The sequence below is a fragment of the Syngnathus leptorhynchus genome, chromosome 12, assembly GCF_054491065.1.
Source record: "Syngnathus leptorhynchus isolate UIUO chromosome 12, UIUO_Slep, whole genome shotgun sequence".
NCBI lineage: Eukaryota > Metazoa > Chordata > Actinopteri > Syngnathiformes > Syngnathidae > Syngnathus > Syngnathus leptorhynchus.
Window position 1 is genome coordinate 8,200,245 of NC_141206.1, and position 17,454 is coordinate 8,217,698.

The 17,454-nt window shown below is 42.9% G+C and overlaps 1 protein-coding gene across 2 annotated transcripts; it reads left to right on the forward strand.

Annotated features, from left to right (window-relative positions):
* Nucleotides 1-2,613: 2,613 nt before the first annotated feature.
* LOC147048257 (transmembrane protein 132D-like) lies at nucleotides 2,614-17,358 on the forward strand. 2 transcript variants are annotated; one of them, XM_085926258.1, is made up of 11 exons: nucleotides 2,614-2,626; nucleotides 2,775-2,864; nucleotides 3,689-4,550; nucleotides 7,649-7,795; nucleotides 9,805-9,976; nucleotides 11,052-11,195; nucleotides 12,924-13,132; nucleotides 13,816-13,990; nucleotides 14,077-14,190; nucleotides 14,279-14,470; nucleotides 15,790-17,358. In XM_085926258.1, exons 2-11 carry the CDS (start codon nucleotides 2,795-2,797, stop codon nucleotides 17,164-17,166), a joined length of 3,462 nt encoding a protein of 1,153 aa, XP_085782384.1. In that variant the 5' UTR covers nucleotides 2,614-2,626; nucleotides 2,775-2,794; the 3' UTR covers nucleotides 17,167-17,358. The 2 variants fall into 2 exon arrangements, with proteins under 2 accessions (XP_085782384.1, XP_085782383.1); XM_085926257.1 differs by lacking the exon at nucleotides 2,614-2,626 and having other exon boundaries at nucleotides 2,795-2,864.
* Nucleotides 17,359-17,454: the final 96 nt, after the last annotated feature.

The window sequence follows — 17,454 nt, forward strand, 5'->3', positions numbered from 1 at the left end:
AGCCCACACATTCATTAGATTGTTTCATTCCAGCTACTGTAAACCAGATGGAATCTTGAAAAGTGGCCAGCATACCATCAATGTTAAGACAAACAAACAACCCAGATGTCAGAACACATTTACATCTTGAGCCTTGTATTCTATTTTTTCATGGATCACTAATTTTGTTTTATAAAATGTTTTTTGGGGTGTTGCTTTTGCACTAGTCTTCACTATTATTATTATTATCATTATTATTATTATTATTATTATTAGCAGACATGATATCTATAATTGAAATAAGAATATCATATTATTTGTTTTATATTATATTATATTATATTATATCATATTATATTATATTATATTATACAGGATAATCCTTGTTGTCGTCACCATACGTAAATAATGATGATAGTGCCCTGCTAGTTCAATAGTAATTTCTCATCTGGATTACCGTCGGTAAAGGTTAATAGAGTGGTTAATCATACAATGACCTGTCTGTGAACTGGACTATCATGGGCCGGTCAAAGTTGCAGGCGTCAAATGGAAGGTGAAAAGCTCCTCGTGGACTTAGAATCTTTTTAGGAGAATATGGCCGCTTATAAAAATGCATTAGTTCATGTAGCCTGACACCATTCTTTAAACATGACCCTCGAGGCGAGTTGGATTTTTTATTTTATTTTTTATGGGTGGGGATGTCACCGGCCTGTATGCCACGCTGTAAATCCTTCCAGTATTTAGTTTGAGAAGGTGCTGACAAAGTGAGAAGAGAGACTGCGCCTGCCGTGGGTAGTTTCAAAGTTTGTTTATCAGCTAAAGTTTAGATGCAGTTAATCGTACGTCTTTATAAAACGAAAAAAAACAACTTTTCATACTGCTGAACTTTTTGTTTTGCTTTGGCCTTCTAATTTGCTCCTCCTGCTGTATTCATCTTTGGTTTTGATGATGAATGGCGAAACAATTGCAGAATCTGCATTTGGGTAAATTATGTGAGAATACAAAAAATGAGTGTGTGCACAATATAAGTATGAACTTTGTTTTTCGTGCAGGATGGAATTGAAATTGAGTTTTATGTAACATTGATACATTTGTTAAAACGCACAATGTGATTGCATTTATTCACCATGTGGACCGTGAACTATTAACTCGTTCACTGCCATTGACGAACAGACGTCAAAAATCATTTTTTTCAGTATCTCGGGTGGATACAATGTATTAATTTCCATTTTGTTTTGTCAAAACCTTGTTTTCACATTGCACAGTTTAAGTGAACCCATCCAAGGAGTTAGCAACAAGTAATAGATACAAATCAACTAAAAGGGCCTGAGCCTAATTTCTCAAAATTCTCCAAAACATTCTCAGCTTAGCCAACAACCATTTTATAGACTGCATTCACTTTTCAAACTTGGAGTCCTTGGAACGTTTCTCGAAGGTACATATCCCCGTCAGCCTCTGTGGTGAGACAAAGACGTCTTTATTTACCCGTAATGTCTGCATCGGCTCCTGGCACCTTGTTATAAGTGTCCCTGAAGAAGGTGCGGGAGGCTCGACTTGGCAACAGGCGCTCTCATATTAAAAGGGGTCGACTGAGGAAATGAAGAATGAAGTTTGAGCAAGCTCACTGGACCGGCAGTGCATTTTGAACATCTCTTGGCTTCCAAACAAGTTTTTTGAAAATGTGACTTCTGGTGTGTGCTCCTAGGCCACCTGGGGGCAGTAACATAGAAAGCTATACTGAAAATGGAGACGTCTAAGCTCTTCAATTAGCCGCAGTAGCATCGATCAGTCTTTGCAGAGGATAAAGAATATGTACGTTTGTGAGCACATCTGGGATGACTTTGAACAGGTCCAACAAATATTCTGTAGTTTACCATAGTCAGGTGACCCGATATTTTTTGTCCACATACAGTATATAGGAGATACCCAACAGAACAGTGTTACGTGACAATTTTTTTTTTTTCATTTGCAATCGCTGCCCAATGTGTGCCGTCATATCATCGAGGCTTAAGCTTATACCTGCACCCATCTGCTCCATCCTGCAGCCTCAGATATGATCCCATGCGGCGCCGCCACAGCCTGAGGTTCTGTGGGTGACATCTGGCAAAAAAATAAAAAGGACAAATTATGCCTGTGTAGCAATGATTGTAATTTAGAAAGCATAACTTTAATTGCATACATGCACAAATAAAACAATGCTTTGGACTTCATTCACACGTTTGTAGTGATGACACAATAACCACGGTACTTACTAGAAGTAATTTCATCGTGAATAATATATGAAAAAAAATTGAAGCATAGTAATTGTCAGGCCTTGGGGGAGCTCTGCGCTGTATATTGAACTTTAATATCACTGTATAACATGTGAGGAATGTAATAAAAGTCCTAAAATAGTATTACGAGAGTCAAAACGCTAATGGTATGATGTGAATTCGACCCCTGGCGTGGAATCATGTTCATCATTTGTTAGATCAAATTTAAAGTGAGTCGCAGAGAAAGCGCTGATCTCTTTGACCTCGTGTGCATTTAATTTGCTCGCAGCTCTTCCTCCGCCCACGTGGCTGCCGTTAATCTGACACACTGCACATGTTTACAGATTTTGGCCATGGGAATAGTCGTGAGCCTGGCGCTCTTCTGCCCTGCCAGCCAGGACGTGCAAACTTTTGCATCTTTTTTGTTCACCCAACATTCAACGAGAGAATTTTGGTTTTTTTTTTTTTTGCAATGAAAGGAAACTACTAGTGTATATCAAGCTTTTTTGAGTTTTTTTTTTTTTTTTTTTTTTTAACCGCTCATCAGGAATTCCCTTGACAAGATGTTCAACTTTCTCTTGCGTCTCATGTCGCCCATGGTGACAGTCGCTGTGCTCACGGCGGTAATAAAAGGTAAGTTTGAGTGAATTTTTTTTTTTGCTATTTGCCGTACTTTATGTAAATCATTTAACACCACTTGTAGGATGCACTTAGAAATTGATTCAATGTTTGATGTGTATGTGGAGGCATTCCAATTATTTCTCTCTCATTTATAAATATTATCTGGAAAGCAACTTTTGAAATAGAAACCGAGTGTCTCCATCAGTCTGCCAAAGTGAACAAGATATAAATAAATAAATGAAATAAAAAATACAACACAAATAATAAGATTAATAATAATACATAAAATAAATGTATTTATCTTTTGAATGTCTGCTATTGATCATGAAAGTAGCCAGACCTCTTAGCAATTGATTTATGAACACAAACGGTGCAGCAACACCCGCAGACAGCGACAAAGGCACGTATGGTCTATAAATCACTAAATGGCTGTGAAGCACATTATTTATGAATTATAAGACATAAATAATGCTGCCATGCTTTGGGTTGCCAAGAGGAGAGAACATCATTTGTTCTCACTGAAATCCGAGTTCTACTAACTGAACTGTTAGCTCACTTTTGTTGTCATTTTTTTACATCACATTCGGGGCAAAGGTTCAACTAATTTCCTGTTTCTACTTTTGTCAAAGTACTCCATTTCCTGTTTGTCTTCCGTTTCCGTCTCAAGTGTTATTTTCTTCGCATTTTCCATTGTCGGAAACCACATGAGGGATTGTCATTGCATTTTAGTCTCAGATGAGCAGCATGACCTGATCACCTCCATCATTCCCACTATCCACCTCAAAGTTCCAGCTCTCAACCCCCTCACTAAAGAAATATTTTCTTCCTCCCAACAGATGTTGAAAGCCAGCAAAAAGATACCAAGACCTCGAGTCCACCACCGGTTTATCCTGCAGTCAGATTTCGGGTCCTCAATGCCGATCATGTGGTTTTGACACAGGACAGTCCTCACCCACAAGGGAACTCCAGCCTGAAGGCTCACTCACAAACTTTTCTCATCACTGATCCAGGTTTTGGTTTACTCAAAACAGTTTTGAATGCCTCATATGGTCCACTCAGTGTGGATGCCCCCATTCCACCAGAGGTGCTCCTCAGTGGGCGCAGGATTATACCGGTCATTTTAGGGCGCCAGGTGCGTTCCTCATCCCCGGTGGTCAAGATCCTCTTCCACATGCCTCGTGAACTCGGCGGAGCTCAGGAAAAGACGGCCGATGGCGCTCATTGCGTGACAGCTTACGCCTTCTGGGGGACGAGGGAAGTCCGCGGGGCATGTCTGGTCTCTCCGGATAGGTTCTGTGTGGCACAGCTGAAACTCGAACCAGCCTGGTTCAGTTCCTTCACTCGACCCGGCGGATCCAGCAAAGAGCGAACCGAAACCGCAAAGGGGCTTCAAGGAAATCTCGTGGAGGTCTACTTCCAGAGTCGGATGGACCAGACAGATCTGTGTACGCCTCAGGATAGCCTGCAACGAATCGGAGTCGGGAGGGCGGGGGTCCAGGAAGGGTCAGGAACACCCTTGAGAAGAATAGGAAATGTTAACCTTCTTAAAACTCCACCTGGGAACGCAACCTATTCTCGTCTGAGATTGGGAGGAGCTTTGGTCATTCAGACCGCTTCCAAACCTCTCAGGTCTGATGATGTTCTAACTTTTTACATCTTCCTTGCAAGTACATCAACCTTGGAGAGTTTCACACTTAGGTAAGACACATACATGATCTCTTTCCTATAACGCTGTTCAGTTGGAATTCCTAGACCAAAAAATGGCTTTTTGAGGATGTTGTGAAAAGAAATCAGGTTGCTTCACTACGACATACGGGCGAAATCGTGCCGGATGGACTCCATGCATTTAAATGCTTACTTAAGGCATTTAAACGCTGATGGGGCTTGACACAAGCGCCACCACGCTTACCGCCGCCTGCCACTTTCACCACCTTCATAAATTACTGACATGTTTGATCCCGTCTAATGTCTCACTTAGTGGGGAGGAGGGGGGGGAGTTACGGCGGAGCACTCTTCCATAAGCAGGGACATAATTGGCAAATGATTCACTGGTTTTCATATCTTGACATCCTGCCAACATTCCAAGCGTTTTCTCTGGGTAGTTGATTTCATGAATAATGTATCTTGTTTCATGGAGCACAAAAAACAAACATCTTTCCCGATCCTTTGGGTAAGAGTGGAGGTCGAATAAAAACCACGGTGTAATCTGTGGGAAGTTTCTACCACCAACTGCCTTCTGACGCGAGTCGCCGTCTCGACCCGTGTATCGTTTCGCTCAGCTGTATCTTTATATAATCTAATCCGTGATATCACACACTGGACATAATCTGCAGGAAAATGGAGGGACATGCAAAGATATGTGTGTTAATCCATGGAAACAAAGTTAAACTGGCACTTGGAGCAGTCCTACTGACCGTTCCCCTTTACATCAGGCTGACCCAACACAAACACGCTGACCCAGTGACCTGATGCAGCTCAGCGCCAGTCATTAAACGACACGAATACGACACGCTGACCCTCTCAAAAGCCTTTTTTCCTTTTGGATTTTTATCCTCTTCACCTGAAATCCCCCCCCTCCGGAAAATCCTACTTATTGACCACACAAGTGAAGTTCCTCCGTTTGGGTCAGTGCTTTCAAGTCCTTGTATGTCTGACCTAGCGCCACATCCAGAATGAGATTGGCCAAGAGTCCCACACTTAAGTCCGAGTGAAGGCTCACTCCGAGGAGCTTGGCAAAGTGATTGATAGGTCCTGGGAGAAATCCCTGCTCTACTTCACGTCTTTGACCGAAGATTGAGTCCTCTCCAGCGAGACTTGGCCAGATTATCTTTGTGGCCCTGATTGAAAATGAATCAAGAGGTTAACCCTTAAGGGTAGAGATGATTTGAGCCCACTGTGAGGATTAAGCGGGTGCATCTGTCATATGTCATGCATGTTCATATCCACCTGTTAGGATGCATATTATTATTTTTAGACATTATCATCATGCACATCTGATTGGGCAGCATTCACGATGTTGACTCCTTCACTACCATTGACGGATATAGACGTCAAAGATGTATTTTAACTGGTGAATGCATTTGTGATTTTTTTTACCATTTGGATGGTAGAAGTAATCATACAAGATCTGTCATTGGCATGGTAACTGCAAATTAAAATGGGGCTGGAGAGGAGGTGCCATTAATGTCATGTAGAACAATTTCAAATAAAGGTGAACACACTGGTAAAAAAAAAAAAAAAAAACATTGCTGGAAAATAGTACTTCTTCAAAAATACTTCAAAAATGGTTTTTATAAGCTCCACTTGACAAATAGGCAAACAGAGTCCAAACCGTAATTTTGATCTAATAAAAGCGCAAAGGCTTGCTTGCTGGATATACCTGCTCACACACCTTTGGGGCATTACATTAAAAAAAAAGTGACTCGTGAAAGAGTCTGAGATGTTTTGGAGGAATGACAAAACTTTGATGGACCAGAGAAGCTAAGTCATTGCTCCAGGAAAAAAATTCTGCAAAAATAAATGAATAACTAGTCCTCTCATTAAGGATGCCATTTTTTTTTTTTACATTCATCAGATCACTAAAACAACTCAACATTTGTAAAATTTAATGTATTGGTTTTTTTTTGTGTCATTTTTCAAGGGCTTCCCTCTATGCCCACAGCATATATTGATTCCCAAATTGATCTCAGCCCTCGTCTGCGGTTGGTTGAAATGTCAGCCTCCGTACATCCATTTCAGTGCTTGAATTACTCTAGATGTGTTTTTGACCTTGACCCGGCCTCCCCGCTAATGGATTGTTCCGTTTATGACTGTTTGATTGCAAAACATCATACGGTGACCTCTACTTTAATGTTAAAATAAAAAACACTTACTGAACACAGAAATGATTAAATTTCTGACAAAACATTATTCTGCAATTGGATCTTGTCGCCAATGATTTTCCAAACGATTCCATCTGACGTGGCGGAGTTTGACTCCCCGTGGAACACTTCCAGCTACTTCCCTGAATCTTCACCACGAGGAAATTGGCTTGTTCTCAGAAACATATGATGTGTGATTCCACACATGATAACTTTGGATCCGAATCAATTCGTATCTCCCGAAACACTTGAGCGCATATGGCTCGACGTCCCCTCGCTATGTTCTATTCCCAAAATGCATCGGGATGCTTGTGATGTAACAGCCAGATGGAAGCTTGATTGTTTTGTAAATTCAGGTGTCTATTGGATCCTCTTGGGCCGATTGCTTCCATTTACATTTGTCATCCAAAGTGTGATCAGTGCTGCGTCATGTGTTTGAATCTAATTAAGTGTGACTTCTCTGGGGCCAACAAAAATGAATGCTAATTAATGCTAATTCGCAGTCTGCCCGCAGCTTGCGACTCATCTGTTTACTGGGTCACTCGCCACATCAAGCTCAATATGACTGATAAAACACAGGAAGAAAAAAAACTAACCTAATTATTATTTTACTGTCATTAGCCACAGTTTTTTTGGGAAAAAAATTCAATTTCACTGTCCGAACTTATATTGCCAAAGACACGATAGTTATTGCAGATCTGTCCAATTTGCAGATTTGTCTCGCTCGCGTATTATCAAATCCCTTTACTGGATCGACTTCTGGGGACTGCCAGAAGGGCAATTAGAAGATGGGAAAAACTTTGGTTTTTACAACTCTGAACATTAATGACACACTTTTAAGTATTTTTTTTTGTTAGTTTGAGCTGAACCCAAAACGTGCGTTCCAACGTCAACACCGATTTGACCTGTTGATGTCGTTGTATTTGTTTACTTTAGGGCGACGGTCAAACCGGGATTGTCGTTCGTCACCGTGCGGCCCAGTGACCCGATGTTGTGGGAGGTCAAATCAGAACCTGGCAGAGTCATCATCCCAAACACCGTCTCGGTGGTTTGCCAACGGAAGGTTGCAGTCACGCCAAAGAGGTCAGCACATTACATTTGGATTACATCTTCAAGTCCGACCGTCTTCCGAGCGAACATCTCAAGACATGATGGAAACACGTTCTATTAGTGTTTTGCCACGAAGTCCACATTGCGGTTGTGTCTCTAAAATCAATGGCGTTATTATTTCAGTCTAGGGTCTCAAATGCATCAGCAAGCAACCAGAGCGAGCGAGCGGCCACCCACCGTCCGGCTCGACCCACTTATCTGTAATCATCCATAATCACGGCTCCGTTATCCCGGCTTAAGCGCTTGCACGTTCACAAGCGAGGGGGATTAGAAAAGAGAGATATTCCAAGTCGGGTCCGACGTATTGGACTCACCCTCCCGCCCGTTGGTCCCTTTACACGCGCACCATGAAGTGATATGACGGAGGATTTAACATCCCCCCCTCAATGGAAGGCTTTCCAGGATAAAGGGGCACAACCCCTTCCATGTTTCTTTCACACACTTGTCGGCACAGACAGTCTGAATACTTTCAGAAAAGCAGCTAAATTGACCTGGCTCAGTTCCAGTTACCCAAAAAAAGAGAGTATTTTTGACTGATTTTAAAAATGTGATCAAAATTTGCCATTTAAAATTCACAGCTTTTTTTTAAAAATGTGACAATTTGAATAACATTTGATAAAGAAAATTCAGTTTAAAAATTGTGTTAAGAAACTGACTGGTTTTAAAAATGTGATAAAAATTTGACAAAATGTGATAAAAACATTCAGTTCAAAATATCATATTGTACCTTTCCCAAAATCTTTTTCATGTATGATGTGGTTTTAGCCATGAATGCTAAAAGCAGCTTTCATGCCAAACATATTTCACTTGAGTGGTGCTAAAACTGTCACACAGATGTTGACTCGTTTAACCTCGTCCATTGACACCAGCGGATTTGCACTTTTTTTTTTTTTTTGGAGAACATGCTGGCAATAATTTTAAAAGCCGTCAACAAACAGAAGTGATATTTGAATGTCTTGGTGACATCATGGTCGGTACATCTAAGGGGTTTGAATTTTGTTGTTGTTGGTTGTTGGAAACAATTTAGGTTTTGATTATGTCGTAAAATTATTTATCGTTTTTGCATCAGTATTTGTACTTTATTTTTTCTTGCTTTTCGTGTCAAAGCATTCCAACCCTCTTTCATGTTATTTTTTTTTTGTGATACGGAGCCTAAACTGAAACCGTTTCAATTCCCTTTCTTTTAATCTATCGTAACATCGTCTATACTTTGTATCAGGAGCATAACGATGAGGCAGACTTTCCAAACAGCTTCCTGAAAGCAAAATAATCAAACTCTGGACAAAAAGAAAATGTGCTGACAAGAGGTGAGTGTGGCTCACTGCAGAGAGGCAATAGAAAGTCAGCGAGGAGTCGGACAGAAACTTTAATGAGCCCGTATCACCCGGCCCAAAATAAGTTGGGGAAAGGCTGGTGGCAACATAAAATACTTGAAATTGCTTTGGTGTGCTTTGTGACCATGGAGGGACTTTTTGTCACCATACATTTCCGTTTAAGGAGCATTTGAAACATTTTCAACCTGACGCTTCACCCCCCCCCCCCCCCCCCCATGTCAGGGTTCTTATTAGGCCCTCTTGCTTCCTCCAAACTTTGTCATTTCTTTTATTTTCAGTATTTATTTTTGTTGTCTCCCAACCGAGTAAACATTGGAGTTCAAACCTTGTTTGAACATTTTCACCTGCATGTTAAATGTTGAGAAAAACAACACCACAAATATGTCTCAGGTGTTCTTATGATGCTGTGGCGCAGCAGTACTTGGAACTAACTCATAAAAATAATTTTTTGTTATTGTTTATTCCATTGAACCCAAAGATAACAATGTCAATGCCTGCATTCTTGTGAGGTCGCGGGGTTATCGTGCTCCAATTTATAATCTCTGACATTATTTGAAGAACTTTTGTGCAATACTAAAATTGTATTTGCATTTTTTATTATTACGTTCCTTGTTTTGCATCGATGTTAACACAACTCTTTTCGAACAGGGGACTTGTCGAAGTTTTGCAGTTGGACTTTGTGCCAAAAGATGTCTCCGAGCTGGTTGAAACTCACACAATCTCCTGGAGACTGGATCAGCCGGGGAACGTCAGAGATGTGGGCCAGATGCGGATCTTCACTACCCAGAGAGACTATGTGGGACTGGCCCCTCTGGTCATGGTAAGAAAAAAATATATAAAATAAAATCTTTGGAAGCAACACAGGATTTTTGTTTTGTTTTGGCTCTTTTTGAAGTGATTTTGTATCTCTGGGGAGAAGAAGGGGTTTGGCTCAGGTGGGTAGAAAGTGGTAGCATTGCGGCGGAAATGAAAGAGGAGCTGGAGAGGCTTTCAAAAAGTAGACAGATGGTCAAGGGGGTGCTTTTCAGGGGAAATTACTGCGAGTGGCTACACGAGTCGCAAAGTCGCTGGATTTAAGGCAGTTGGAGAGACCAGAACTTCAGGCTCAGGCCTTGCGCTCTGATCGCCACCACTCATGCGAACAAAGACAGCAAGAAAATAAGATTGCGAGTCGGGAGGTATTTTGACCCCAAACATTCATTTTTCTAAAAAAAATTAAACGGGGGGATGGGAGGGGGGGGGGGTGGTCTGAGTGGACATGGCATAAAATGTAATCCAACACATGCAAATGAGGTGAGAACATTTTGGAAAGGCGGCGTCGCAGACAGAGCTGACATTGCTTTTTTTCTGATTTTGTCTTAACGCTGATCCAGCGGCTTATGTTTGGGTCGGTGTCGCGGGCTCGGCTCTAATAGAGCATGTCTTGTTTGAAATTGCGGTCAGCAGCTGTCAAGCCGACCGAGCTCAGATTGTGAAGCGGGCGGACAACATCTGCCCCGCCGTTGCCTGATACTTTGGTCCACCCTGGCAGAAAAAAATAAAAAAATACAGTATGGAGATAAAAAAAAAAAAAAAGCAAAATGCTGATCAGCCTTAGCTTCTTAGACACAGCGGCTAAAATAAATTAAAACGGCAGAGATCTTATTAAGTGGAAAGCAGCTGTAAATCCATGTTGAGGGACTAGTTAAAGTTTGAAAATAAAGCCAGATCAGCCTTTCTTGATGGCGACTTACAAGGATGCACATGGCCCAGAATATTGCTAAGCACCAAACATGGCAGTCAAAAAAAATCTTTTTCTTCAAAACGTGCCCCTCATTTTATACACAATGTAATAATGATATTTATTTTTCAATCAAATAATCCACATAACTAACTTGCTCCCCTTCCCCTAACAGAGCACCGATATATTGAACACGGCCGTGCTGACAGGCAAAGTGGTCAAAGTACCCGTGAAAACTTTGGCCGTGGAGGCCGGGGGCTCCATCGTCGACGTCAGCAGCTTAACCAGCTGCAGGTCCACTGACAAAGACGTTCTCAAGGTAAGACGGTTATTTTTCAAGGGTGGGTTATTTGATTCAATGACACTCCCCCCCCCACCAAGCACCTGTTGGGCTCTTAAAGGGTAACGCAGGAAAGGAAGCTCCTACACACGAGGTATTATGGAGTGCTCATGACGGCCCTCAGTCTATAAGCACAGTGGCTCGACCTTTCTATAATGGCTCCACGTTACCACGACAGCAGAAGTGCACGGAAACACAAGAGAGTGGGAGAAAAATGAAGACCTTTGCAATCTTCTATTGCTGTGTTTAAAGTGAGTCATCTTAAGAGGCTGGGAGATGGAGAAATTATTTTTTGAAGGGAGGGGGGAGGGCTAAAATTGCTCATAATAATCTAGTTAATATTGTGCCCTCTGAATGGGCTCTTAAGCTTAGAGGGATCGGTGACCTCTCTTAACAGAACATCAATGATCAGATAAAGTCAAAAGCATTTGGAGAATTTTTAGAGCTTTGTTTTCTGTTTAATACACTGCAGTTATTTTTTTGTTGTTGGCTATGTTAAGTTTTTCTTTTGACTGAAAAACAAGAATAAACATTGTAATCTAGAAAACAGTCTGCAAATGTAAGATGGCAGTGATGATTAATTTTGATTCAAGTTGGCTTGGTTTAATAATTCCATTCCAATTGCATTTTGAGAAACAACAAAAACATATTTTTATTGCCAAGCATTTACTATCTGAGAATTGCACAAAGTGGTCCATTGTGGCAGAATTTGTCAACAAAAAATAGAGATAAAAAAAATAGAGAAAATTTGAAATAATACAATAATAAACATTTTTCATAAAAATACTAACAATTACTTTATCAATACACGTATAACTATAACAATAAAAAAAATTGCGATGCTTTACTTTCTCGACTTTTACACCAATGGAGACGTGAAGCTGATGTAAGGTGGCAAAAGAATATTCCGGGAAGAATTTGCAATGCGCTGGCAGGAAATTGCTGGAGGTGAATCGTGCGAGGCTGCTCGCCGCATTGCTGCTCTCCATCTGCGGAGCCGTGCACCGTGTCTCACGTTAGATTTCCTCTCGGAGAAGCCAATAAATTGCAAATCAGAAAAGCTTTTTTTTTTTTTTTTTATCCGCGGGAAGTCATTTAACATGTTTTTGGAGCTTCGTGGGCAGCCTTCCACGCCATTTCCATTGGGATTCAAGTTGACTTTACCTGGAAAGTCATTCCCCCATTTTTTTTGCTTTTTTTTCCACCCCCATTTTTATTCCACCTGCCTCTTTTATCTTGCCTCTCTTCTGGCGCTACAGCCTATTCTCCAGTCTAGTGCTCTCCCAATTACCTCTGTGGAACCACTGGTTTGTTAAGATAAGTGAGGCGGCGGCGGCGGCAGAGGCGGAGATAGGCCTCCAATCTTAAATAAAACACACCAACTGCTGTGTCTCACCTCATTGCGCTTAATGGCTGTGACGTTCCCACTTCAAGTACGCCACTAAAGGTGCGCTCGTAAGACAGCGCTGATTTACATTCGGGCGCCGTTTAATCAAGGCTTCGTTGTGACTTCTTGCGAGCAACGAGGAGATAGACGTGTGCATGTTAGTTTGCTGGACTTCATTTCATTTCACAATACTTGTACTTGATAAATACTCCATAGAGGTCTTCAAAATGTCACCATATTTTTCGGAATACCTTCATGCTTTACGACAAAAAATAAAATCAAAAAATACAGTAACCTTCCTCCCGTTTGTTTTTGCGTAGGTTTCCGAGCGTTGCGACTTTGTCTTCGTCACCGGCAAAGAGTCAAACGGGAAGAGCCGAGTGACCATCAACTTCACCTACGGCTTCCTAAGCGCACAGTTGGAGGTGAACATCTGGATGCCGCGCCTCCCGCTTCGCATCCATGTGGCCGACCCCGAACTCAACCAAATCAAGGGCTGGAGAGTTCCCATTACCGGCAGCAACCGAAAGTAAGTTTATTTCTGGGGAATTGGGACTTTCTTCCATTTCATCAAAAATTCACTCCATTTTCATGGTCAAGGCGAGTCATACGGATCAAATGGTTCGTTTCTGGGATGTGCTCGGACATGAATGTTTCTGCTTCTGCATTTAACCTGGACTCCCATGACATCACTCCAATGCCTAATAATTAAATATGACCTTATATTGCACAAAATACCAGGAAGAGTTAAATCTTAGTTGGAACTTGATTCGATCTCTCGTCTACATTAGTTGCAAAAAATGTCCATCTGGTGCATTAGTAGCCAGGATGTAGAAAAACAGAGGAAGTACAAATGCCCTGGAGATGAAGGTTAGTGGATTTCTGCTGTTCACTCATTATTTTTCCACTCAATAGCAACAATGACGTTTGTCTGATGACCCCGTTTGCTTTCGACAGTGTAACAATTGAATATTTTGGTTGAGTTTCACTTCCGCAATCACTCGATACGTTGCGGCAGACGCAGCCAGGTCAAGTTCCTCTTAACCTTGAGGCGTACTGTAATAAAACTGCCACGGGAAAATGTTTTCAAGAGGTATCAAAATTGTTTGACAGATTTCTATTTGCTCTGTCCTGATAGAATGATATCCAAAGCTGATGAAAGCTGAAATGGACCTTGAGTATTTTTTTGCATTTCTGGCTTTTGTGTTTCAGGCCCACCTGGAATAGCGAAGAGGAGGAGGAGATGCGAAAGGGCAGGGGTTGCATGCTGCAGTATCAGCACTCCACACTGAGGGTGCTTACAACCTTCGAGGCCCACTCAGACGCGTCGCCAGATTTGCTAACTGGGTCCAAACCTGTTGATTATTTCCTGGGTCCTGATTGGCAGGTGAAAATATTGACCAAAAACTCGTGAATCGTGGCCCCGATACTGCTGAAATCTTGTTTGAATCTTTTCACTAATTTGATCGATAGGTGGACGTGACCAATCTAGTCCGCTACTATCTAAAAGTGGCAGACCCAGATGTGGCCAGGATTCAAGATGGAGAAGTTCTTCAAGGACGATCTGTGGGCAATACTACCGTTCAAGTGAGACATACCGTTTTTTTTACCTAACAAATCCACAGCGTACATCGGGGACATTTCTTTTTTTTTAACGAGACGCAACTGTCCGCAGGTGCTCTCTCCACTCACATCATCAGTCCTGGCCGAGAAGGCTGTCACAGTGGTGGACGATAAAGTGAGCGTGATGGAGTTGGGAGTACAGTTGGTGTCTGGACTCTCGTTGTCCCTGCAGCCCGGGCCGGGGAGCAACAGCGCCATTGTTGCCATGGCAACTACTCGAGAGACCATCACACAGCTCAAACAGGCAAGGAACTGGAAAATTCAGACACTTGAAGCATAAAATTGATCTGCGTTTGAATCCCAGCTCGCACTTTGCAGTGTGGCGTTTGCATGTTTTTTACGTGCTTGGGTGGACTGTCTGTGGCTATTCTGACCTGCCCCAGCCCAAAAACATGTATGCACTTAAAATTGTGAGTGGTTGGCTTTTTCTACATTTCCATCTTCTGACTGACAGGCGTCTACCCAGTTTCCTTGAGACTAGATATTCCTCTGCCAAAGTGTGTTACCTGAAAAAAGGGCTAGCAAACGACAGCATGGGATTACTGTCCATTGAAGTTTTTCGACCAGTTTTATGCTCTGTGAAGGTCATAGCAAAGTTTTTTTGCCTCCATTTCAAGGTCCATAAGTCAAAAGCAAAAATGAAAAGAAATGACCCTATTTTCAGTAATAGCCATAATCATTCTAAACACTTTTACAACAAACCTGTCATGCATTATTCACGTTTTCCAGCACTGTCATTAAAGTCCTCTGAAATCAAGAATTGAACGTAAAGCACCGCTGGTTAGCCTGCCTGCTGCGACAATGTCCTCTGAGGATGTCAAATCACTTATGTTCTTCTTTTATCGCTCGGAATATGAACACGCCACATTCGCAGTCACGGCAATCGTGCCGAGCCGGGCGGTGGCGGAGGACAACTGCACACACAGCTGTTCCGTTTAAAAGCTCGCTCGTGCATCGAGCCGTGGCCGCGTGCCCGTTTTCAAACACCAATTAGGCAATCTATAGCCGCGGGAGGGACGGCTCACTTTACTCACAACGGCCGCGGCTGGTCCGAACTGGCCTCGGCCCTCCGCCCGAGTCGATGATAAACGGTTACAAACCCGCAGACAAGAGACGGGCAACCGACTGTGTCTACGATGGAAAGCTTTTAGCGATCCGCTCTGGGCGATTCATAATATATTCAAATCCAAAATATAAGTAATTTGTGTGACTCCCCAGTGGCTCGTATTAGCGAGAGGAAATAGGCCATTGTGTGTTGATGTGATCAGCGTGACTTATTCTGCTCTTGTTACTGTAGATTCTGTAAAGCGGGCGTATTCTCTTTGGGACAGTTACACATTTTTATACTGCTATAGCACTCCCTGGAGTGTCAGGGTAAAGACATTAGCAGAGGCTATTTAGTATCATAAAGCAATTACTGGGTTCCGGGTTCAAATCTCTGATCGGACCTTTGCTAGTTTTCTGGAGCTAATCTGGCCTCTTTCTTCCTCCATAATCAAACTCATTCGTGTCCAACTCAAGGCCAAAGGTCAAAACTGGATCTTCTTGCTTTCTTATTCCCAGGAAGCCGCTGTGAATTGCTGGGTCCAGTTCAGCGACGGCGCCATCGTCCCCCTGACGATCTTCGACCGCAGTATCTACTCGCTAACGGTCTCCACTCCAGATGAGACGGTGGCTACGGTTCGCCGAACGCCACAGTTCACCTTTGTTGTGGCACAAAACGAAGGGCGGGGCCAGGGAGCGCTGGTCAGAGTAGAGTTGAAGATTTGCGAGGAATGTCAGAAATCAAAGAGGAAGAGCAAATTGGCCGTCGGCACGGGGCTCCTACGGATGAATTTCCAGGGTGGCGGTCAAGGTTTTGGAGGAAAGGACAGCTACGGTCAAGAGAAAAATTCAAATGGAGTTGCCTCAGAAATGGCAGGAGAGCTTAAAACAACCATGACATCCCAGCGTTTAGTCACAGATGGCTTCCGGACAGTACCAGGAACCAGCAGCAGGACCACACCGTCAACCGGAACCGTGCAGTCACCTGTTGCTTGGACTGCAGGAACCCGCAAAGCTACACAAAGTTCTCAATCTTTGGCTACGCCCACTTTGACGGTCATGGTGGAGAGATCCGCAAGCACTGCCAGACCTGCTGATACTACAACTAGTGTCCAGAAGAGAGGCTTCGGCAACATGCTTGAGAACCCCAATTCACCCCCAAACAAACCTAAATCCAACATTTCCCACAAGAAAGAGGCTCCCAAACCCAAGTCCCCCAAAGTCATCGAGAGTGACCTCATACGTACATTCCGCTCCATGTCCGATTTGGAAATTGGCATTTATTCCTTAGTGGGTGTGCTGTGTATCGCTATCTTTGGGTTTTTGCTTAATTGTGCTTTACATCGACTATGTTTCCGAAATCACAAAACCCCTATAAAAGCAGGACCGACACCCAGCGGGGACGCAAAAGATCATAAGCATGACTGGGTGTGGCTCGGGATCAACAATCCGCAATCCGGACCCGCTAAAACCTCAACGCTGACCCGCCGCTCTACCGATCCCAAGGGCCACCGCGGCACGGATAGCCCCCTGCCCACCGCGGGACCCGCCGTCGCCAACGTTCCCGAAAGAACTGCCACCTTGGGTCGCAACAGAACCGGCTCCCAGCAGCAGCTTCACAGAAAAGTCGTCGACCCAATGGCGAACCGTTCGGCCACCTTGCTCGCAAGGCCTCACCGCAACGAGCCTCTCCACTCGCCAACTAGTAAGAGGAACCAGGTCCAGTTCACCACCTTCACCACACTGGACATTAAACACTTGTCTGCGCTGAAGAGGAACGGCGTGGACTTTAACTGGACCAACCAGCAGCAAGAGCAAGCGCCCCCTGCTGAGCCACAATTGCCACTACCTGACATGCCGTGGCCTGTCGTCAAACCCCATGGAGACCCCCAGTGAGTTTTTGGGGGGTGTTTAGACCAAATCCACAGAAGCATGTACAGTTTAGCTTAAGATATGCTACCCCATGAAATACATGATATATGAAACATTTGTAAATGTTGGTGCACTTTTTCTTTTTATAAGTGCTCTAATGTAATTTATTATTTTTACCTTGTTTTTATAGTTCCTAGCACTCGCGCGGACTTTGTGCAATTGGTCAGAAACTATGCTACATTTGTTATGTTAATTTTAGCAATCTGTCACAGCTGCATTCTGTGATATTTATGGAAATGAAAGTATGTTATG

Bases quoted from the DNA above. Each gene is read 5' to 3' on its own strand.
- LOC147048257 (XM_085926258.1), top strand. From the start codon at position 2,795: ATGTTCAACTTTCTCTTGCGTCTCATGTCGCCCATGGTGACAGTCGCT. The intron at 9,977-11,051 runs GTAAGAAAAAAA...TTCCCCTAACAG, and splicing joins GACTGGCCCCTCTGGTCATG to AGCACCGATATATTGAACAC. The intron at 14,191-14,278 runs GTGAGACATACC...AACTGTCCGCAG, and splicing joins TGGGCAATACTACCGTTCAA to GTGCTCTCTCCACTCACATC.